The following is an 18,800-nucleotide window of genomic DNA, read 5'->3' as shown; positions in this document are numbered from 1 at the left end:
GCAGAGACCAATAGAGCGGACCAGACGCTTGAAAATAGCCCTGGCAATACTACCATATTCCTTTGAATTATATCGTTTCTGTTAGAACTTTTTTAAAAGCTCATTGTCATAATTCTCCACGGAAGGCTCTTATCAAAGTGAAATGCTCTCATAGACAAACACTGGTATATTGCAAGAGTTCTGAAGATAGAGCTTTTAATTGCCATGTTATTACTATAATTATTATCAATATACAAGGACATCGAGGTTACATTATCATTATGAGCCCTCTTGTCCTGTGGTCCGACAGATGCTGTGTCAGACAGGAACCCCCTGGCAGTCCAAGTAGCAGGTAGAGGCAGGAAACACCTATGCACATCCAGGATGAAGCACAGGCAGAGGAAAGTGGGGTGAAGTCCTGGCCCCCAGCTTCAGTTGCACAGGAAGGGGCATTTCTGTGGAAAGAAAGAAATCTCTAGTCTGGGGTTGACCCTCGGCTCTGTCACATATCTGCCAGACACATGAGCTCCAGCAGCTTGCACTCTTAAAATCCTCTTTTTTCTACCATGCAAAATAGAAGTAATAACACCTACGAGAGTGTTGTAAAGATTAAATTACTTCACTATAATTGCGGAAGCTCAAAGCAATTACTCAAGACAAATGCGTTTCTTGCTCTTGTCTACCCCTCCTTGAACCAGGCCAGGGTAAAGGGAGACACCTGGATGAGGCTTTTCTCTACCTCATGCCTGGGAAGCACCGCTAGGAGGAAGGGGAGAGGGATTAGAAATCGGTCCTACGTATTCACCTCCCTCTCTGCAGCAGTTTCTGAATTCCTTGCTTTATCTCCTTGGTCCGAACCCCATACACAATAGGGTTCAAGGCAGGGGGGATGAGGTGGTGCAGGACATTGAGCAGGATCAGGATGTCCACGGGGACCCTCCTTCTGGCCACGTTCGTCAACACCACGACCAGCAGGATGGTGCTGAAGAAGAGGATGAGGGCGAAGTGGGAGCCGCAGGTGCTCAGAGCCTTGACTGCAGCCCCCTCGGCCTTGAACCTGAGCACGGCTCTCAGGATGAAGATGTAGGAGAGGAAAATGAGGAGGAAATCCGAGCCCAGTAGGGTCCAACCGGCCACGAATTGGTAGATTCTGTTGAGGGTGAAGTTGTCACAGGAGAGCCTGGACACAGACAGGTTGGCACAGATGCAGTTCTCAATGACATTTCTCCCACAATAGCGGAGCCGGGCAGAGAGGATGGGAATGGGTACAGTTAGAAGGGCATTTCGTGTGACAATAAACACACTAGCCTTGGCCACAAACTGCTCAGTGATGATGGATGGGTACCTCAGAGGGTGGCAGATGGCCACATAGCGGTCGTAGGCCATGACCATGAAGGTGCAGGACTCCATGGGGAGGAAACAATTCATGATAAACATCTGGAGGAAGCAGGCAGAGAAGCTGATGGCCCTGAGGTCAAACCAGAAGATGGCCAGGACCTTGGGGATGACGGTGAGACAGAGCACAATGTCCAGCAGGGAGAGGAGGCTGAGCAGGTAGTACATGGGCTGGTGCAGAGAGGCCTCCAGCCGGATGGTGACCAGGAGGGTGGCGTTGGCCCCCATGGCCAGGAGGAAGAGGAGGCTGAGGGGCAGGGACAGCCAGAGCTGCCAGCTCTGGTAGTTAGGGAAGCAGATGAGGAGGAATTCGGAGACCGGAGCAGAGGAGTGGTTGCTGGGTGATGCCATCCCCTGTATCTTGAGCTGAGAATTCTTCTCTCGACTGACTGCGTGGGCAGGTACAAGAGGGGATTTTGCTTAATTGACTTTCACCCTCTAGGACACTGATGGTGCAGAAGAGACTCTTCCCCAAAAAGGAACATTCTAGTCAATACCTTCAGGGTACAGTGGAAGGACCTGACAAGCAATGCTACAGTGTGAGAAATGGCTCAGTGAAAAAATTGACCGTGAGTGTTAGGCTCATAACATTAAAAATGTGCAACAGATGAGGTGAGAAAGCTACCAGTGTAAGAAAGGCAAAATGCTCAATACAGATGGGCTGAAAACACACCTAGTTTACATACCATCTACATACGATGGAGACAACAGACCTATGGTGGCTTCTTCAATAGGTGTTTCGGAGATAATTTCTGTCATTTGGGAGGTGGAGATACCTTCAGTGAGGCCCTCACTTACTGGTACACCCAGTATAATTTGAGATGGATAATTTTGTTTTATCCCTTCCCTCAAACCATGCTCTTCCTTAAAGACCACTGGTTGATCAATTCCAGTTATCTGTTTCCATTCATCACAGGTTCACCCTTTATTTGTGGAAACTCTACCGCCCAAAACTCATCAAGCCCAAGATACTTGCCTTCAGCTACCCATTGTTATCACGTAAGCTCTAAGTCCAGTGTCTTCACTATTTAACCCTGGAGAACAGGCAGGGGGAGAAACTCTGGACTGGGAGAGAAGGAGAAGAGAATAAGTTACAAGATGTTTTAACAGGTGGAAGTGCATACATGCGCACAATAATGTGGTACAGAGAGTAAAAATTAACTTAAGGACTCTAAAGCTGGATTGGCCGTCTGAGCCAGCATATATCAACCATGCTGTATTGCCAGGCAGTCTTCTAAGAGTGTTATATGTATTCGTTTATTTCACAGACGCACTGCATCAAGAACAAAGTGGTTGAGAATCTATCTCCACTCTGTTCTGGTTAACCCACCTGGAGGAGCCTGTCTAATTCAGGCTACTCTCTGTTAAGACGTTCCGCATCAAGGATAATAAAAGACCTTGCTCCCTCTCAGGGAGAGGGGATTCCTTGTCCCAAAGTACAGATGTGAGTCCTGCAAAAACAAGGACATAGTGAGAACTTCAAAATATCTGCATGTTTATCTTGGGGGAAAAGGCAAAACTAGGCCCATCAGAGAAAAACCACAGAAAAACTGGGGTTGGTGAACTCTGAAAGAGCAATTTCTATCATTCTAAAGAAAGTAATTTCTCTCCAGTTTAAACGGCGAGTTGAGGGGTTGCTTCTTCATCCGTACTTTTCCTGAATCCATGTCTGGTGACGTACTAAACTCAGCATCCCTACCCCCCGCCTCCCATTGTAGGGTGTGCAGACCCCATTTCCCTCCTGGGCAGGCGAGAGGAAGCCCGATTCTCTACTTGCGCTTCGTCTCCTGACCAAGCAAGGAGACGGGACCCTCCTCTCGGAAGGCAGAGGGAAGAAAGAAAGCACGGAGCTCCTTACAGACATTTAGGATTTCCAGATGCTAACGCATCCAGGGTCACCACACCTCCCGCCTCCTCATCGCCTTCTTCTTCCTGGTTATTGGAGGTTGCGTATCAGAAAAGGACCCCCATCTTCCTTGTCATTCTTTCTATCTACATCTGGTACAGCCTCTGCTTTCCTCCCTTGGCCCTGGAACTTACAGAAGACCTAAGAGGGTGAGTTCTTCATGATGCGTCAGCTGTAGTAGAAACTGCTTGGACTTGGCTAAATACATCTTGGGAGTTTTATGAGCTCCTGTTCCTCTCCTACCTCCTACTTAGACCCCAGGTGGGAAAAGATGGCTTGGGAAGCTGAGTCTTGATAGATAAAGAGCTGAGTCCTTTGGGACTGAGTCTCGTGGGGCTCCTGCAGGTGGGGAGTTGGGAGGCGAAGGATGGAGTGGTTTGAAACTGAAGTAAGAACTTGCCTAGAAACCAGAAGCCAGGGATCTGGTGCCTAAGCCTGGCACACAACCATGGTTGAAGATACAGGAAAAGAGGCAAAAGGGCCTTGATTACAGTGATAACGCCAAAGTTTTGAATGATTTCTCAGTGACCTAAACTACCTAAGATGTTTTTCTTCATTGAATCATCTCCCTTAGACATGAATGAGCAACGCTTTGAAGTAGGGACTATTACCCCTACTGTGTAGGGGGGAGAGATAGAGAGACGGAGCCTCACCCAGTCACACAGGTAGCCTACGTTCCCAGCCACGTTGATCTGACCCCAATGGCTGTCCTAAATGTCGCCGCTGCTCTGATGATATGACGACAGGCGCTGAAATCCTAGCCCATCGAGTTCAGAAACTGTTACGACTGGTCTAACTGATAAATAAAGGTATCTCCTAAAGAACGCAGAGAGAGTTCAATAGAAGGAAATCTGTCCATCTAACTTGACACATCAAGGTTGTGGATAAGATCATGCAAATGAAATCATTTAAATCACTAGCAGATTTGCATCCTAGCTCTGACATTTGCTATTTGTGTGACCCACCCATTAATCAAATGCTAACTCCCTTCTCTGCTCCACAAATGGTATTAGACCCTGTACACGAGGGTAAGGACGGTAAACACAGCCCTGTCCTCACCTCGTGCTCCTTCTAATCATGGGATTCTTCAAAACCATAGGCATCTCTAAATGTACCTCTTTGAATAACTTCTAAGATATATGGTTTAGCAAAGAAGCAAGAGGCAAATTAGTACACAGAACGCTGCACAAAATCATTTTGGAATGCAATACCAAGAATAGAGAGACTTATTTAGGGTACATACCTGCACATGTTATTACATGTTCTTATGTATAATCAAGTTACCTGAAGAAGGATACGCAGGAAACCTGTAAGAGTAGTTTCTTCGGAGAAAGACAAATGGGTCAAACTTGGCAGACAGGAGCAAGACGGTGTGTTAGAGATGGCTGCTGCTTTGCCCAGATGTCCTGGTTCTTCCTTAGGAACAAAAAGCATTATTTTGCTTGGGTGCCCATGTCCACTGCCAAAATACTATAGCTCTCAGATCAGTAGATGCCACTGGCCAGAGTTTTCAGCAAAACTCTTTAACATGAGCTAACTCAGCTGAGAAATGAAGGTCATTCTCCCTCCCTCCTTCCCCATGGAACAGGCACAGGACTGATGCCCGAATTTTCTCCCTTAAACGTTGAGGGTGAAAGGCAGAGTCTCAGCTTGGCTAAGCCGAAACGGAGAAACTTAGGGATGGTCTGGTTTCATCCCTGGAGGTCCGCCTCTGAAACGCTTTTATGTGGAAGGAAAATGTTTTCTAATTTGTTTAAGGCAGCACTATTTAGGTTTTCTATTATATGCATCAGAAATAATAGTGGTGTAGAGAATGAATCACCTTTACTGAATGCCTTTTTTAACTTAAAATTTTGAATTAAGTGCATATGTTTTCTGTCATTTAATTAAATATGCTTTTAGTTTTATTCTTTGATCATACAGATAAAAGGCAGAAAGCTTTTGATAATTTTAGCAAAGAAAATATACAAAATCCTGTCATCAACAAGCATGACTGCAGGAGCATTACTTTAGTTAGGTTGGATCAAAAAGCCTTAATGAAGAGAAGAAGGAGTGGGAAGAAAAGTACGAGCAGAAGCAGAGAAGTCAGGCAGAAGACTATTACTGCGCAGTCAGGAGATGCTGGTCTGGACCAGACTGATGGCAGAGAGATGGGTTTGAGTAGACAAATTTTCAAAGAGTAGACAAGGACATATGCTGATAAATTAGATGTGAGGTATTCCATGTAGACATCAAATGTAATTCTTAGGTTTCTGCCTTTGATAACCTGGTAGATATGGACTCATTTATTGCAATGGTGTCCCATAGCAGGGCTTCTGGGTACTGTTGAGTTTACATGTGAAGTGAGTGATGATAAACGGAATGTGAAATCAACAAGTTTCTTTACAGGATTTTTTTTTTTTTCTAGAAAGCTCCAGTCTTCCACAGAGGAGACAGATGTGTAGATTTAAACAGCGTTTGCAACTACAGAGGAGGAAGAGAACACAGTAGGTTAGACAATTTCCAAGAGAGTAATTAAATGATGGGCCATAGAATCTAAGCTTGACAAGGAATAAAGTCAAGAAGAGAGGGGGATAAATAATAGAATGGAGGGAATTCTTTCAATGCATTGATAGTCTGATGTCCGCAAATTGTGACTGCACTGGTTAAAATTTGAACCTGAGGTTAGAAGGCGGTAGTCAGAAAGTAGGATGTTTCAAATCTAAGTTTTAGAGGTGGGTCAAGGACAAAAATGAGGTAAGTCAAAAACGGGGTGTTTAACACAACAAAGGTTACTTTTGAGCACAGGCTGAACTAAGCATTCAAGCATTTCCAGTTTCGCAGCAATGGGACGCCCACTGCATGCAAATGACCTTCTGATGAAAAATAAATGCATATAAATGAAGTAATAGATAACTATGGGAGGCTTACATATGGTATAACTTTTTTTTTTGAGCTTTTCAGGGCCACACTCACAGCATATGGAGGTTCCCAGGCTAGGGGTCCAGTTGGAGTTAGAGCTGCCAGCCTACACCAGAGCCGCAGCAACATCAGATCTGAGCCACGTCTGTGACCTACCCCACAGCTCACAGCAATGCCGGAGCCTTCACCCACTGAGGGAGCCCAGGGATGGAACCTGCAACCTCAGGGTTCCTAGTCAGATTCGTTTCCTCTGAGCCACCTCGGGAACTCCTAACTTCTTAAATTAAGGCTAAATCTGAGAAAAGTTTGGAGAAGTTTAAACTTCAAGCAAAAAATACGTTCAACAGAGAAATAATCTGAGATGTGAATTTTTAGCCTGTAGCATGTCCCCCTGATTTAGACACACGATTTCTTAGGCAATAAATAATTTGTTTGATTTCCTTGTTGCGTAGTCTGATGCACCTGTGGACACAATTGCCCAGGAGCCACCACCCTGCGTTAGAAAATGGGCAGACACTCACCGTGCTGCCCTTTGCGACTCTGCCTGGGATCGGGGTAACTGTAGCAGTCTGCTGCTTGTGTGGCGCTTCCCGTGGCTTTGTGTCACCCAGGAGGACTGGGCCCCCCAGTAATAGATACAGTGAGAACAAAGAGATAACAGCTCAGTGAGCAAGCAGGGCAGGAGCTGATCTGCAGGCAGCTTAGCACAGCTCCGTTCCCTGTGCTGCGAGGTGAGCCCTGGATCCCACCCAGGCTGTGCAGAGACAGCACCGGACAAAGATTTCCAAAGGGGGGCTGCCGCCAAGCCCAGAGAGTGGGAAGCGCTGCTGGGTAGCTCCCACTCCTCCCATCCTGATTCGTACTCTTTCCAGCATCCTAGCCGATGACCTTTAAATGAGTCTCTGAATTCACTGATTTCTTACTTTTGCTTTCTCCGTAGAAACACTGACACATTTTTCTCACTCATCCACTACTCACCCCTTGAATTGTCCCTCTGAACAAGACAGCCCCATCAGTGGGAGTTTCTCACTTTTCCTCCAATTACAACATGACACATTGACACGCTAACATTCAAATTATATGATATTGTGTATCATTTAGAGTCCCACTGGAAATAACTGGGATAAAAAAATCTGTCATAGATACTGACTCACAGACTTTGAAAAACTTATGGTTTCCAAAGGACACAGTACGGTGGGTCGGGGGGATGCGCTGGGGGTGTGGGATGGAAATCCTCTAAAACTGGATTGTGATGATCATTGTACAACTATAAATGTAATAAATTCATTGAGTAAAAAATTTTTAAAAAATTAAAAAAATTTTAAAATTCTGTCCTACATTTTTCTTTTTCTTTTTCTCTTTGGCCGTGCCTGTGTCGTGCAGAAGTTCCTGGGCTAGAGATCAAACCCTCGACACAGCAGCACTAGAGCCCCAGCAGTGAATTTCCAGAGGCAGTAGTAGCCTCTCCGCCCACGGAGCAGGTGCAAAATAGACCAGGAGGGCAAAGAGGCGGCACCCAAGAGAGGAAGTATCTTAAATATGTGTCTACATGGGACAGATAACCCGTGAGAAAGGAGGTGGTAAAGGCGAAAGCAGAGAGGGTGTATCTGCTGGGAAGTGGTCCCTGAAGAGGGTGAGAGAAGCATGTGTCTTGGGGGAGGCGCAGGCCTTGAGGGGGTCACGCCGAGGGAGGGAGACCTCCTTCTAAACCTTCAGCAAAACAGAGATGAGCAGGGGCTGTGCTTCCCAGGGGACTGCGGGCTGAGTATTCCTGTTCCTTGGGAGAAGCTGCATATTCCCCTAAAACCATGGAAGGCACTGCCAGGCTGCAATGAACAAACATCACGTTTTGATGCACACGGGGGAAAAATTAGAGCCCGCGGAGGGCCGAGGGAGCAGCATAGACGGTCCAGGGCACCTCGGGGCTCCAATCTGTGCAACATCCCGGGCGCCAGGGAAGAGGAAGATGTGCTCTAGACAGCAAGGCCATAAAAGAGAGGCAGAGCCGGGAGACCAGAAGCCGCTGCGGAGGGCACTTCTCGCGGCTCCCAGCTCCCGTTCCCGCTCTCGGTTCTGGCGGCCGCCCTCTTCCTCCTCCCTCCCGGGTGCTCGCCCTTTCTTTCCTTAGTTTGATCCTTCTGATTCTGGCCCTCTTCTCTCTCAAGATCTGCACCTGTACAGGAGCCTGAGGTCTGGAGAGCAAGTGAAAACAGTGAGCCACTGAACAGACGTCTCACGGAGCCCGAGGCGGGGGAGACGTGGGGTAAATGCTGAAAGGCTGGTGAAGGCGGGAGAGCTTTCCATGGAAATGATAGATCCAAGATCCTGAACAGAGATAGCCATTTAATTCACCTATTTCTGATTTAAAAAAAAAAAAATCAAGGAGTTCCTGTCGTGGCTCAGTGGAAACGAATCTGACTAGCATCCAGGAGGACGCAGGTTCAATCCCTGGCCGCACTCAGTGGGTTAAGGATCCGGCATTGCAGTCAGCTGTGGTGTAAGTCGCAGTCGCAGCTCAGATCCCGCAATTGCTGTGGCTGTGGTGTAGACTGGCGGCTACAGCTCCGATTGGACCCCTAGACTGGGAACCTCCATATGCTTGGGGTGCAGCCCTAAAAAGACAAAAATTAAATTAAATTAAATTAAATTAAATATCAAGAACAAAAATAGACATCAAATTACCCAAACTAGTAAAGATCATTTATCAGAAAAGCGTTAGCAGCACCGCACTGCAGAAGGAGGACCAGAGGCACATTCTGCTTCAAGTCCAGACCCCAGATGAAGGTGTGCACTGTCAATATTTCTTTTTTTTCCCCCTGTTTCTTTCTGTCTTTTTTTTTTTTTTTTTTTGCCTCATCCAAGGCACATGGAAATTCCTGGGCCAGAGATCGAACCCACACCACAGCAGTGACCTAAGCCACTGCAGTGATAACAGATCCTTAACCCACTGTGCCACAAGAGAACTCCAATTTTTTTTAATTGTTTAGAGATTTACAAACATTTCTGAAAGATGCAAAATAAAAATAAGAGCTGATACTATTTACAATTACCATAATAATAATGTGGTAATGCATCTTTTTACCACCTCCCCCCCAAAAAAAGTCCAAGGAGAATTTACTAGTTATTAGCTTAGGAAAGCAGTAGTATAAACCTGCTATATTTAATGAAATGTTTTTAAAGCAATAATCATCAGAAGGGTTTTAAGTCAGAACAGCCAAATAGGAAATGTAAACAAGAAATAAAAAAGTAATAAGGTGAAAAATTATAAAAATACCTATATAATAGAAAAGAAAACATTGGATTTCTAAACGGAGTCAATGAGGAAAAGGTATCAGTTCTTCCATAATTAATTTATTTTTCAATTTAACATTCAAAAGACAAATTGTCTTTTTTTTAATTTAAAAATTATGAAGAATGACTAGTAAAACCGTTCCCTATCACATGGTAAATATACTAATTCAGTTAGTACTGGCCTAAAACAGAGAGGACTGTCTAATCAGGAAATGACCCTTGAATATAAGTTTGAATTTAATATTTGACCATTAAAAAAAAGGACATTGAGAATTAATGGGGAGGGGAAAGTTTATTTACTGAACAGTGCCAGAACAATAATTTAGCTGTTTGTGGGTAGAATTAATTTAGGTACTTACTCCTAAATTGTAGTCAAATTTCAAATTGGCTACAAAGTTAATTTTAAAGTTTTTTTTTGTAAAGAAAATGCAAGTCAACATTTATTAAAATACCAGATTTTACATTATTAAAAGCTTAAAAAGTCATGAAATAATTAATATTAAAAGTGCAATTGTTATGAATACATAAAGGTTTGCTTAGGCTCATGTGTAATTTTTTCAAGAGGATAGTTGAAAATGGGAAAATATTTCCAGAGAATTTATCAGATAGAGGTAATTGTCTTACCACATAATGAAACTCATTAAAAAAGTTAACAAGGTTGTGCTTCCAGACTCCATCCTAAGCACTTGAAAAACATTCTTTCATTTAAGGTCACAGGATGCATTAAAGGAGAAAATTGACTAAGCATATGAATGGGGGGAAAAAAATCTTTGAATTGGTCAAAGTTCAAAAAAAGTCAAAGTTCACAAAATAATGTGAAAGGTAAATCAAAATTGAAATATCAATGTTTACTTATTCTACTTTTTTTTATGGCTGCACCAGCAGCATATGGAAGTTCCCTGGCCAGGGGTTGGGTCCAAGCCACAGCTATAGCCTACATCACAGCTGTGGCGATGCCGGACCCTTTAACTCTCTGTGCCAGGCTGGGGAATCCAAGCAGCACCTCCACAGAGACAGGCCAGATCATCAACCCACTGCAGGAACTCCCTCCTTATTCTATTAACAAAGATTTTTTAATTAAAACTTCCAATTATGGCACAAATGTGGTGAAATAAACACTCATGAACAATTCTGGCTGCATAAAACACTGTGGTGAATCTATGAAGCCACCTTTCAGCGTATGTCAGGAGCATAAGAGCCCCTACTGCCACACAGGGCCAGAAAAACCTCCTAAAAAGACAGGATGGCAATATCAAAAATCATTTTTTCCCCATTTCACACAGCAATTCACTTCCTGGAAAGTATCCTATGGCTGAACCTACATATATGATTAAAGATATATGAACAATTACACTTATTGAATCATTTTTTACAGTAGCAAAATAGTGGAAACTAATCGTACAAAAATATGCAACATAAAACAAGAAGACACATCTACAGCATGATACAGAACAGTCTCCAAGATAATCAAGTTAAAAAGGAAAAGGAAAGAAAAAAAAAATAAGAGGAAGATTAGTATGTTAACACTTGTTTTTTCCTTTATGGGAAAAAAAAAAATATATATATATATAGTCTTATCTGTGCAAAAACTTTCTCTGGAAGAATTCCCAAGAAACTGGTATTACTAGATGCCTCTGGTTCAAAAAAAAAAAAAAGAGAGAGAGAGAGAGAAAGGTTTTAGGAAACCCAAATACAGGTGTCTTATTTTCCACTGTTTTTATTTTTCATTTGATTTGATTTTTTCCCCATGTACATGTAAGACACTTAACACCTTTTTTTTTCCTCTTAGGGGCCACATCTGCAGCATATGGAAGTTCTCAGGCCAGGGATCGAGTTGGAGCTGCAGCTGCCAGCCTGTGCCACAGCCACAGCAATGCGGGATCCAAGCCGTGTCTGCGACCTACACCCCAGCCACAGCAACGCCAGATCCTTAACTCACTGAGCAAGGCCAGGGATCAAACTCGCATCCTCAGGGATACTAGTCAGGTTCGTAACCCACTGACCCACAATGGGAACTCTAAATTACTATAAAGAATGAAACGTTAAGATGGCTATGCCCTTTGCATGTATCACTTTTGCATCATTTTTTGAAATTCTACTCAAAGGAAACAATCTGAAAAGTAAAGTATTGGTGAGTAATTTGTCAAAGAGTCAAATATGGAAATGTGAAGCAGTCATTCAAATTAAGATTTCGCATCACTTTTATTTATTTATTTATTTATTTATTTTTGGTCTTTTGTCTTTTTAGGGCTGCACCCGTGGCATACGGAGGTTCCCAGGCTAGGGGTCTAATAGGAGCTGTAGCTGCTGGCCTACACCACAGCCACAGCAACGCCAGATCCCCAACCCACTGAGTGAGGCCAGGGGTCGAACCCACAACCTCATGGTTCCTAGTCGGACTCGTTTCCGCTGAAAGATAACGGGGACTCCAGATTTTGCAGTGCTTTTAATGAGACTGGGAAATCATGGTTCATTTGTTCATCCATGCAATAAATTTTTACGAGTGCCTATTTTGTGTCTTGGAGCACACTACTGAAAGACAGAGGCTAGATGTAATCTCTCTATATAATGATACAAGCTGCTTGAATACAAAGCCAAAAAAAAATGGAAGTAAACCAAATATTATTTGTTATCTGTTACTGATACTATTATTGCTGATATATTTGGACATGCTTATCAGACCGACAAGTGGTGATGACAAGCAGCTGATCAAACCTTTCCGTTTAGGATTAATTCGGGCTTTCTTTATTGCTCCTCGGTGGTATATTTCCAAGAGCCAAAAAAAAGTTGAGACTCATTCCTGAATAAAAGAAGCTGGGTCACTGGCGGAAGGGAGTCCCTAATCAAGACCCTCAGCTGAAAGTTCAGATGCAAACTCCTTCTTATTTCTGTTTTATGGGCAGTCGCGGAGAACTGGGCACCTATCCCATGGATGCCTCTACCACTGTTACCAACAGCTCCAGCCTCCAGATTTCCCATTTCATGCTGATGGGGCTCCCGGGCATTCATGACTGGCAGCACTGGCTCTCCCTGCCCCTGGCTCTGCTCTACCTTTTAGCCCTCGGTGCCAATCTTCTCATCATGATCACCATCCAGCGTGAGCCTACACTGCATGAGCCCATGTACCATTTTCTGGGCATATTGGCCATCGTGGACATGGGCTTGGCCACTACCATCATGCCTAAGATCCTGGCTATCTTCTGGTTTGATGCCAAGGCCATCAGCCTCCCTGAGTGCTTTGCTCAGATCTATGCCATCCACTTCTTCTTCTGCATGGAGTCTGGTATCTTCCTCTGCCTGGCGGTAGACAGATACATAGCCATATGCCACCCCCTTCGATACCCTTCCATAGTCACAGAAATGTTTCTGGTCAAAGCTACAGGAGTCATGGTGCTCAGAAACAGCCTGTTGCCCATCCCAGTGCCTGCACTAGCTGCCCGGTGCCACTACTGCTCCAAGAATGAAATCGACCACTGCCTGTGCTCCAACTTGGCCGTGATCAGCCTGGCTTGCGATGACATCACCGTGAACAAATTCTACCAACTGATCTTGGCGTGGGTCCTGACAGGGAGTGATATGGCCCTGGTTTTTTCTTCCTACGCTCTAATCCTTCGCTCTGTGCTGAGGCTGAAGTCACCAGAGGCGATGTCAAAGGCTCTGAGCACCTGCAGCTCCCACCTCATTCTCATCCTCTTCTTCTACACGGGCATCGTCGTGGTCTCTGTCACGCACCTGGCAGAGAGGAAGGTGCCCCTCATCCCCGTTCTCCTCAACGTGCTGCACAATGTCATGCCCCCTGCCCTCAACCCCGTGGTGTACGCACTGCGGATGCGTGAACTCAGGCTGGGCTTCCGGAGGCTGCTTGGGTTGGGGGATGATGCGTCCACAAGTGACCCCAGTTTTAGAAGGCCGCTAAGGTGTTAGGAAAGGACAGACGTTTTAACACTCAAAACGTGGATGGGGGGAGTTCCTGTTGTTGTGGCACCATGGAAGTGACTCCGACTAGTATCCATGAGGATGCGGGTTCGATCCCTGGCGTCACTCAGCGGGTCAGGGATCCGGCATTGACTGTGAGCTGTGGTGTGGACTGCAAATTCGCCTTGGATCCTGAGTTGTTGTGGCTGTGGCTGTGGTGTAGGCCGGCAACTACAGCTCCGATGTGACCCCTAGCCTGGGAACTTCCATATGCATGGGTGTGGCCCTAAAAAGCAAAACAAACATCTGCCTTTATCTCTCACTAGGGAGAAAGTGGCCAATAAATTCATGTAACCTGTCAGTCTCACTAATCAAAACATGCACAGGAACATAATAAAAGTTCCTATTACTATCAAATACCAATAAAAAGGAAATTTTTACATTCTCTCCCTGACGACTGATGCCACCCTGTGATTGACAGTCTTCTGCACGGCGAGTAGGACTGACCGTAAATTGGTCCAAAGGGACCCAAAAGCAATTTGACAGAACTTTCAAATGTTCATTAACGTTCAAATTCTTTTACCCAGTAAGTCTGTTTTTAAAACAATATCCAAAAGTAACAGTCTAAATGTAAGCAAACATTCATAAAAAGTTGGTTGTGATATTATTGTTAGCAGAAAATGGAGCCTTTAAAAATTTAATGTAAATTTACTCTGTTACAGATGTATGTGTTTGTCTTAGGTAATTTTCATAACGAGAAAAAATTTTAAATAAATGTGTATTGAGAGGGCAGAGAAAACTTTCATCTTAGTACCAGAAAACCTCAATAATAATAAAAATTATTATTATTAATGAATAGATAACAGGTGCCAAGTACTTCTTATAGGCCAAAAAACTGAGCTGGACATATTATGTATTTTACATATACACACATATATATCATCTGATTTAATACCCCCCATAACAACCCTATCTGGCAGGTACAATGTCATTTGTAATTTACATACCCTGGGGGTTACAGAACGGGCCCCAGCCAGGAGCTTCAAGTGCAAGGGCAGGGATTCAATTCCTTGGGAGTCTGATTATGTAACCTTAGCACCATTCTCTCTCTTAGTCATGCTCTATTCCTGAATTTCTGTATGATTTTGAGCAACTTATGAAACCTTGCTATGCTTCGGTTCTTCAAGTTAAAAGTTGTGATGATCATGACGGTTTGCGGAGCTAAGTCACAGCATCCCGTGGCAACCAAAAGACATGATAAAGAGCACATGCTTTGAGATACGATATACCCATGGAAAGATCGATCCAATGATGTGGCAAAATTTTCTTCCTAGGAAAGGAAAAAAAGTGGTACCAGAAAATGCCCTGGAAAAATAGTTCCAAATACCAATTAATTCAATATAAAGGAAATTGTGCCATTTGCACTTCTAACAAAAATGCACATTTTTGTGTATAAGAACCCTGACCCTTGATCACTTTGTACATTCTCTGAGCCTAGTACAGAATTCTGCACGTGGGAGATGCATAATAAACAATGCAATCGTGATGCAGTCACTCAGGCAGGAGTCACATGGTCCACTGAATCCCAGATACCTAAGAAGACGTCCCGGACTGCAGTCTGGAGAGTGACCTCAGGAAGCATGCCTGCCAGTCCACCTCAGAGAACAGCCCCTGGGAAGACCGTCCTGAGGCTGAAGCATCATCACAAACCATGAGCTCGGCCCACGGGGGAAGTGGGTGCTGGACCACCCAGCAGACCTGCAGGAAGTCAGGGCACAGCATGGGACAGGCCATCCTACACGTATGCCTAGAAACTTACCCAAGGTCAGAGGCTTTCAACTTCCTCCAAAAAGGGGCTGCTGCTTCACCCTTCCGGTCAGTGACCGCACATCCTGACCAAGGGCAATTCCCCAGGAAGAAAAGGCAAAGAGGCAACAGCGGAAAAGAACCTGAACTTCAGCCAACTTCCTGTTTCCACCCCAAAGGAGATGAGTAACAACAACATCTAACCTTGAACTTCGCTTTACAGTTTGCCAAAGGCTTTCCCACAATGAATCGACGGATTTCATGTAAATTTCACAGCACCCCTCTTCGGGAGGAAGCATCACTGTTCATCCTTTCTCACCAAGAAACAGGCGCTCAGGCAGATCCATTACGCAAGTTGATCCGCTGGTAAATCGCAGCGCTAAGTCATCCTCAAGGTGCCTCTAAACTTTCATTGACACATATGTCACATGGTTTGTGACGTTCTCATTCATCTATTCCTTCAAAACACAGAGGGCGAGTCTCTGTGTAGCAGCCCAGAGGGCAGACAGTGCCGACAGCTGTGGAGGGGTGTCTTTCAGTGCTTTTGAAAATATGTGAGCATCCAACATCCAACCTAGAGACTCACAAAAATTCTGACACGAGAGAAAGATCACAGCAGTTGATTTTTCTCTCTGCGCTATGAGCCGTGTGTATAAAAAGCAGCGTTCCTTCTGTTTCATCTTAACCAACTATTCCTCTTTGCCGCATGTATGATATGCACTGGTTTCACTTTATATAATTTTAATACCATCACGCTATTTTATTTTAATTGCCTATTTATCTTTTCTCACACATTTATTTTCATATCCAGTTGATGGTTTAATTTGGGCCTGTCTTCTCAAAACGGCTCTCGCTGTGTCTCTCTTACTTAACCTAACCTGAAGAACGTATCCTTTGAGCAGGGCGGTTCAATCTATCCACAGTTATCACAATGCCATCTTGGTATCGGCCTTTATCATCTTATTTGTTTTTATTACATTTTCTTGTGTTTTTTTAAACTTCCAACTGTTGCTGAATTGATCCATTTCATAGGTTTCCCCATGTGCTCACTTTTTTGACTAGCAAGTTTTATTGAATATGCCTATTGGACAAATTGCTCTATTCATAAATTTATGAATACATTCAACCTTATATTTCTTTATTCTCTTCCCAAATTATATAATAGTGATTCCATATTTTTTCCTTTTAATTCCAAGCTCAGGATGAGAACTTGAAGCACTTTTCATGGCCCTTTTGTTTCCTATCAAACATCTCACTGGGTATGGCCTGTTCCAGAGGTGAGCACGACATCTGCAACCCTCAGGCTCTTTTTCAGTGTAATATGGGAAATTTCCCATCGAGAAGTTGAATCTAATTCCCCTCCCCTTTTAATTTGAGCTGGCCTTATTCACTCATTCTTATTCACCATAGAATGTGGCAGAAATCTAGGCCAGGAAAACCCATCCAGGAGTTCCCCTGTGGTGCAATGGGATTGGAGGCATCTCTGGAGAGCTGGGATGCAGGTTCAGGTTCAATGGGTACAGTGGATCAAGGATCTGGCATTGCCTCAGCATAGGCATGGGCTGCAACTAGGGCTCAGATCTGATCCCTGGCCCAGGGACTCTATATGCTGAGGGAATGGCCAACAAGAAAAAAAGAAAAGAAAAACAAAAAAAGAAAAATGCATCGAGCATCCACCTGTGTCTCTTGTTATGTTTTGTTCCCTGGATTCTCCCACTGAAAACCCAGCTGCCCTGCAATGAGGTGTCTCAGCCACATGAAGGGACCGTGGGTAGCTGCTCTAGTCCGAAGTCCCAACGGAGCTCAGCGTTGAAATCATACCATTCCAGGAGCCAGCCACATGAGTGAAGATACCTCCGGTCCCTGGCCATGCGATCACCCCGTCTACGTGCATCTTCTGAGTTGAGGCTGCCGACATGCGGAGTGAAAATAAGCCGTCTCCACTGCACTCTTCTTGAACTCCTCATCCCCGGAATCTGTGACTAATGAAAGAGGCGTTGTTTTACTCTCGTGTTTAGGATGGTTTGCGCCAAGCTTGGATAACTGGAACACTGGATTCTGCCGAAATCATTTGGGCTTTTAGGTCCAAGTCATTGTTGAGATTTATTTAAAGTGTGTCTCCTCTAGATCAGAAGTATTTGGGGACTTTTCGTATCACTCACAATTACACGACCCAAATTCATTTCGGTTTCACTGTGGAGCTTGCCCGAAGTCATCATTCACAGCCATTTCTCGTAAACGTTTCCCCAGTGCATCCTTCTACGTATCAATCAGGAGAGGAAAGCCACATCTTTTGAACAGAAAACATTTAATGTAAATAGATATCCGCTATAACAAGGCATTGAAATACCAAGGGATTGGCTCATGTGCAGAGAGCGTCCTAAAGAATAAAGAATTGCAGATATGAGAAGCAGCCACTACCACTAGAGACGGCATAGAGCTGGCCAAGAAAGCTCCACCTGGCTGAGATCCAGGCCCCGATGACAAGGGCACAGGCTGGTACACTGAACAGGAGAGTGGCTGTGATGCTGTGCCAGCTGAACTTGCTGGAAATCCAACTTCCAGGGTGCCAGACTAAGCTGTTCACAGGAACAGAGGCACTACCAGAGGCATTGGGCTACACAACCAGGCCAGGGAGTTGCTGGGGGTCAGGGGCAGGGGGCTGCTGACCACCGGACGCTGCTGGCACCACACACACAGAAGCTGTGCTGAAGAAACTGTTCACGCTACCACAAAGCCTGAAGGCACTTGAAAAAGTGACCGAATCTCTGTAGGAGAGCTTTGTAGCATTTTAACTTACCCAGGCTCCATCCTTCCCTCCCTGGCTTGGTGACATTCTTAAAACCCGCAGCCTATGTTCCCTGCGTGGGCTTATGGTGCTGCAGGAAGCAGGGCAGAACTTGTTCTCAAAGAATTGTTATTTTTTTAATCTGTCTGGTGGCTCATGGAAGACCTCATTCAGAACTCTCCCAGGATAGAGTGGGGGTTACTTGGGGGCATTTGGCAAAAATTCTTTTTTTTTTTTTTTTTTTTGTCTTTTTGCCATTTCTTGGGCCACTCCCACGGCACATGGAGGTTCCCAGGCTAGGGGTCCAATCGGAGCCGTAGCCACCAGCCTACGCCAGAGCCACAACAACGCAGGATCTGAGCCAAATCTGCAACCTACACCACAGCTCACAGCAACACCAGATCCTTAACCCACTGAGCAAGGGCAGGGACCGAACCTTCAACCTCATGGTTCCTAGTCAGATTCGTTAACCACTGTGCCACGATGGGAACTCCGGCAAAAATTCTTAAAGGGAAATGTGTTAGCCTCTGCTACTTGGGTAAGAATGACAGTCAAAGCAGACAATAGATACACCAGAAACTCGGGACAAAAGGCTGAGGTGTGTTGGTGAATAAGAGCTTCGAAGAGCTCCCACAGATTGCTGGGGATCTAAAAGGCCCCAAGTGTGCCCGGGCTGGGTGCACAGCTGGAAAGACCAAGAAGAAAAGAGAGAAGACTCAAAGTACTAGAATTAAATATGAACATGGGAACACTACTACTGACCCCACAGAGGGAAAAGGATTGTAAGAGAATACTAGGAAAAATTGTACATCAGCACAT

The 18,800-nt window shown here is 44.7% G+C and overlaps 2 protein-coding genes across 2 annotated transcripts; one reads left to right on the top strand and one right to left on the bottom strand.

The window, feature by feature from the left end:
* Positions 1-780: 780 nt before the first annotated feature.
* On the bottom strand, positions 781-6,921 carry OR56A1 (olfactory receptor family 56 subfamily A member 1). Its single transcript, XM_005667068.4, has 2 exons — positions 6,703-6,921; positions 781-4,692 (listed from the first exon to the last, which is right to left on the bottom strand). The coding sequence occupies exon 2, from the start codon at positions 1,723-1,725 to the stop codon at positions 781-783; it is 945 nt and encodes a 314-aa protein (XP_005667125.2). The 5' UTR covers positions 1,726-4,692; positions 6,703-6,921.
* A 5,479-nt stretch (positions 6,922-12,400) lies between these two features.
* On the top strand, positions 12,401-13,396 carry LOC100520039 (olfactory receptor 56B4). Its single transcript, XM_003129465.4, has one exon. The coding sequence runs from the start codon at positions 12,401-12,403 to the stop codon at positions 13,394-13,396; it is 996 nt and encodes a 331-aa protein (XP_003129513.3).
* The last annotated feature ends 5,404 nt before the right edge of the window (positions 13,397-18,800 follow it).

The sequence above is a fragment of the Sus scrofa genome, chromosome 9 (genome assembly GCF_054392235.1).
Source record: "Sus scrofa isolate SSC_HxYL_T2T_F1_AM1 chromosome 9, Sscrofa_HxYL_maternal_Yorkshire_Landrace_v2.0, whole genome shotgun sequence".
Lineage (NCBI taxonomy): Eukaryota > Metazoa > Chordata > Mammalia > Artiodactyla > Suidae > Sus > Sus scrofa.
The sequence above is the reverse complement of the archived record's forward strand: the minus strand, read 5'-3'. Positions and strand labels throughout refer to the sequence as shown.